The 4153-nt window shown below is 38.3% G+C and overlaps 1 protein-coding gene across 2 annotated transcripts in view; it reads right to left on the bottom strand.

Annotated features, from left to right (window-relative positions):
- Positions 1–4153, bottom strand: part of RNF111 (ring finger protein 111) — a 100032-nt gene that overhangs the window by 9293 nt on the left and 86586 nt on the right. Inside the window, exons 9-11 of one of the 2 annotated variants that reach the window (XM_004374782.2) lie at positions 3260–3674; positions 1438–1563; positions 578–704 (exon numbers count right to left, since the gene is read on the bottom strand). In XM_004374782.2, the coding sequence (XP_004374839.1) occupies positions 578–704; positions 1438–1563; positions 3260–3674 (668 nt within the window). Of the gene's footprint in view, positions 1–577; positions 705–1437; positions 1591–3259; positions 3675–4153 lie in introns of both variants that reach the window. The other variant, XM_023729688.1, reaches the window with a different exon arrangement.

Below are 4153 nucleotides of genomic sequence, written 5' to 3'. Positions count from 1 at the left end.
CCTCCACCTCTACAAGAGGACTACTCCCTTCTCTGTGCCTCCACCTCTACAAGAGGACTACTCCCTTCTCTGTGTCACTTTTGTAACTAGTATGTATTGTTGACAACAAAGTGCCTGGTAAAAAAAGGTACTAAAAAAAGGGCACTTGAATTGGAATCAACAAAATCTGAACCTGTTCACATCAGATGCAGAGAATCAGTATAATCCTGCAGATCAGAAAATAAAGTATGAGTACATTAGAACAGATCCATTACCCCTTATGGTAAAATAACTAAATCATATGTCCTAATGATAATGAATCAAGATTATCATCTTCATATACAAATAAAAAGTTTGTTGGTCATTCTGTACATTTAAGAAGAGTGTATTTTACAATACAAATTACAAATACAGATTTTAATATATAAAATGCCTTTTTAATAGCATAATTTCCATATAATAATTATTCTACAAATTCTATTAGGATATCTATAACAATATATTAAAAGAAAATATTTCCACTAAAATTATAACAAGAAAAGGTAGAATATTTTTAAAAGGAGAAATGTCAGAACTTTTAAGAAAATGTCCATTTTACCATTAAAGGAAGCGCTCCCAACTGTAAGTGATGAAGTCGAGGCGGTGCGTGGTAGTGGGCCAAGTGAGGGTGCAATGCACCAGGCGTGTAAGTGGCTGCAGTCACTCCAGCTTCAATTCCCAGCTCCCTGACAAAGGATGAGAACAGCTGAAAGTTTCGCCCTCATTACAGTTTATCAGTGACAGAAATGGGGGAATATGTTTACATTTTAAAAAGAATCTAAAGTTTCTTAACTTACGTAGCTGAGAAAAAAATAGTTTAGACCCAACATATTTACCTAATAATTTCAAATTCATTTTTGAAACTAAAACTCAAAAATTCAATTTTGTAACCAAGAGGAACAAAGCATTTGCACTCAATTTCACATTTCACAAAGGAAGAAAATATAATGAACAGCCCCCAAGGTCCCTTCCAGTCTGAAAGCCTGATTCTAACGCAAATCTGCTTCCCTTTCTCTAGGAAAGACCACATGCCTCGGACAATGCAGGCTGGATTTCCCTTGCCGATGGCAGGAGCTGGGGGTGAGGGAGCAATTGTGAGTTCAAAGTTGGTGGGGGAATAAAGAAGTCATGAAAAGTAGGATCAGTTTAGGGAGTTAATTTTGGTGGCAGACACCCCTGAAAAATGGGGAGAAAAGCTCTGCTATTGCGTCACAGGGTTTCCTGCCCCAGAACTCACGCTCCCAGCCTTCCCTCTCCAGGTCTCTGTAACAAGTTGCCCAGAGATAGCGTCTCACAGCTGAGCGGGGGATTCGGTTTCTCCTCGTCACCCTGCTGTGTGGCACTACACTACAAAGCATCTCTTCTGGCAGTTGTGCCACGGGCTGCTGAGCAAAGCGTTGAAACAAACAAGATACTGACCAGGCAGATCTCTCTGGAGCCTGTCGAGGATGTGAGGACATAGTCTGAGGCACATGAATATGATGCCCGTGACCATAGTTTGGGTGCATCCTGTGTGGGTGGGGTGGGGGGCGTTCATGTGCCCGCCTGGAAACACAGAACACAAAAAGACCACTGGAAATAATTGAATAATTGGTTATTTCTTAATGCAGAAAAAAATCTAGTATTAATATTATAAGCATCTATAGAGTCATCATAAATTTAATTCTGTAACTATAAATTATAAAAATGTAACACAGAAATTACTTTACAAATGATAAATAAGTCAAGAAACCATAAGCTTCCCCCATTTTAACTACCGGTACTCATTTTTTCCTAATTCCTCGAATTCAGGTATCGTTTGAAATTTATCAAATATCATTTTAACATTATCTTGCATGCTTTTTTTTACAGTAAATGTTTTAAAGAGGAGAGCATTAGGAATTAAATGCAAATTACACTTTTAAAAATTAAACACCTCAGCAAAATTGTAGGCATAAAGAAGTTATTTAATATAAACATCTGAGGCAGGAAAATGAACTTTATTTCCCTTTACTTTTGTATAGTAATAATATCCACCCAATTTTAATGGATAAAATCTTGAAAAAAAAATTTTTAACCTTGCTCGTTTTTTCAAAACATGGGCAGTATATGTTAACAAACCTAGGAAACTAACATTAGTTCTATTCACTCTCTTTATCTGCATCCAGTTTGTTATATTTTCTTTTCTTCTTCCAAAGTCAGTCAAATTCACAAATACATTTAAACTGTCCCAAAATTCTACACAAATGGCACTCAAAAAAATTCTGACCCAGTGATTCAATTTTGTATTCTAATTTTTATTTTCTATTAGTTTCTAACCACATTTGCAGATTGCATGTTAAATCTTAATTTTTATACTGGAAGATAGAACTGATAAACTGGCAACTTTCTATAAAAGATTACTGTACTAGAATGAGACCAATAGCCAGAGATTCTGAATATAACTTTAAATTACACAACTAGAAAAAGAATACTCATGGCATATTATTAATCAGATCAAGAGTTCTGTAAACATTTTCTGTAAAGGGTCAAATAGTAAATATTTTCAGCTTTACAAGCCATTTGGTCTCTGTTACAATTACTCAACTCTGCTGTAGTGTGAAAACAGCCATAAACAATATGTAAATCAATGAGTGTATCTGTGTTCCAACAAAACTTTATTTACAAAAAGAGGCAGGCAGGATTTGACCAGCAGAGTGTGCTGCCCTGAATTAGATAATCAGAACTTGAATTATGAAAACAGAATTCAATTACAGTCCTTTTATAATATTTGAGGAATATTTTAATATTTAAATTTATAAATAAACTATAAGCTAAAAAGACTTTTTTTTCAATATCAGTTGTTGAAAATTCTATCAATATGTTTCCCCCTTATGGTTAGTAACATATAATAAATCTAATAAATCAAAATAAACCTCTGATAGCTTCAGATCTCATTCCTTGGGATCATCAATCTGAACATTAATCTTTACTACGGAATACTTCAGAAACAAACGAGACTGATTTAAATAAACGATCCCGGGCCCATATGCTGAAAAAAGTGGTTTGATTTCATTAAATAATCTGATACAAGCTTGTTTCATCAACACCTACAACTCAGGATTAAAAAAGATGATGATTATGATTAGTAAAAACAGTAATTAATTTCCTAGTGAATGGAGGATTTAGTAGAGTTACATGCTTCTCCAAGATTTTATAGTTTTAAAGATCAATGGAGATAGAAGGAATTAAGAATGATTTTCTTTTTAAAAACGAAACATACGTTGGATGCTGCATCATCCTCCTCCTCTGAACTTCCATCCTTTGCATCACTTCATGAGGATGCAGTCTCTGTGCCGGAGGCGCCGTTGCTGGGATATGGTGGGAAACCGGCTGGTGCCCAGGAGGATGCAGTCTCTGTGCCGGAGGCGCTGTAGCGGGGATGTGGTGGGAAACCGGCTGGTGCCCAGGAGCAAGGTGCTGAGGGACTGGCGCGGCCGCACTGGCTACATGAGTTGGGGGCGGGGGTGCCACAGGGTGAGATGTTGCGTGAGAAGGTATCTGAGAATGGAAAGCATGCACAGGGTGAGGGATGACATAATCCACTGGAGGTGGAGGCTGAGTCTGAGGAGGGGGGTTTCCATGAGAGTGGGGGCAGGCAGAGGCTTGATGATGAAGTGGTCTTGTCAAAGACGCATCTGTAAGAAAAACATTTAAAACCTGTTACGTAGGCACCATTCAGCTGAGTATATGCTATTATACATTCCTACTGTACATATACAAACATATTTGCACGGATTTACTTTTTATGAATACTTTATCAGTGCTTAAGTCTGCTCAATTCTGCAACCTTTTTTCTTTGAATAATCTTGGTTAACTTCTCACGTCAACTTTACTTCATTCACAGGATCACAACAGTCTATTATAGAAAGGAATGTATCAAAGTTTACTGAAGAAATCTCCACTGGTAAAAAGTGGACGGAACCCAATGCTGAAATAAGCGTCTGTCCGCGTGACACCACCCGCGCGCCTTCCTCTGTCCGCGTGACACCACCCGCGCGCCTTCCTCTGTCCACGTGACACCACCCGCGCGCCTTCCTCTGTCCGCCTGACACCACCCGCGCGCCTTCCTCTGTCCGCGTGACACCACCCGCGCGCCTTCCTCTGTCCGCCTGAC

The sequence above is a fragment of the Trichechus manatus genome, unplaced genomic scaffold, assembly GCF_000243295.1.
Source record: "Trichechus manatus latirostris isolate Lorelei unplaced genomic scaffold, TriManLat1.0 scaffold00030, whole genome shotgun sequence".
NCBI classification, from domain to species: Eukaryota; Metazoa; Chordata; class Mammalia; order Sirenia; family Trichechidae; genus Trichechus; species Trichechus manatus.
The sequence above is the reverse complement of the archived record's forward strand: the minus strand, read 5'-3'. Positions and strand labels throughout refer to the sequence as shown.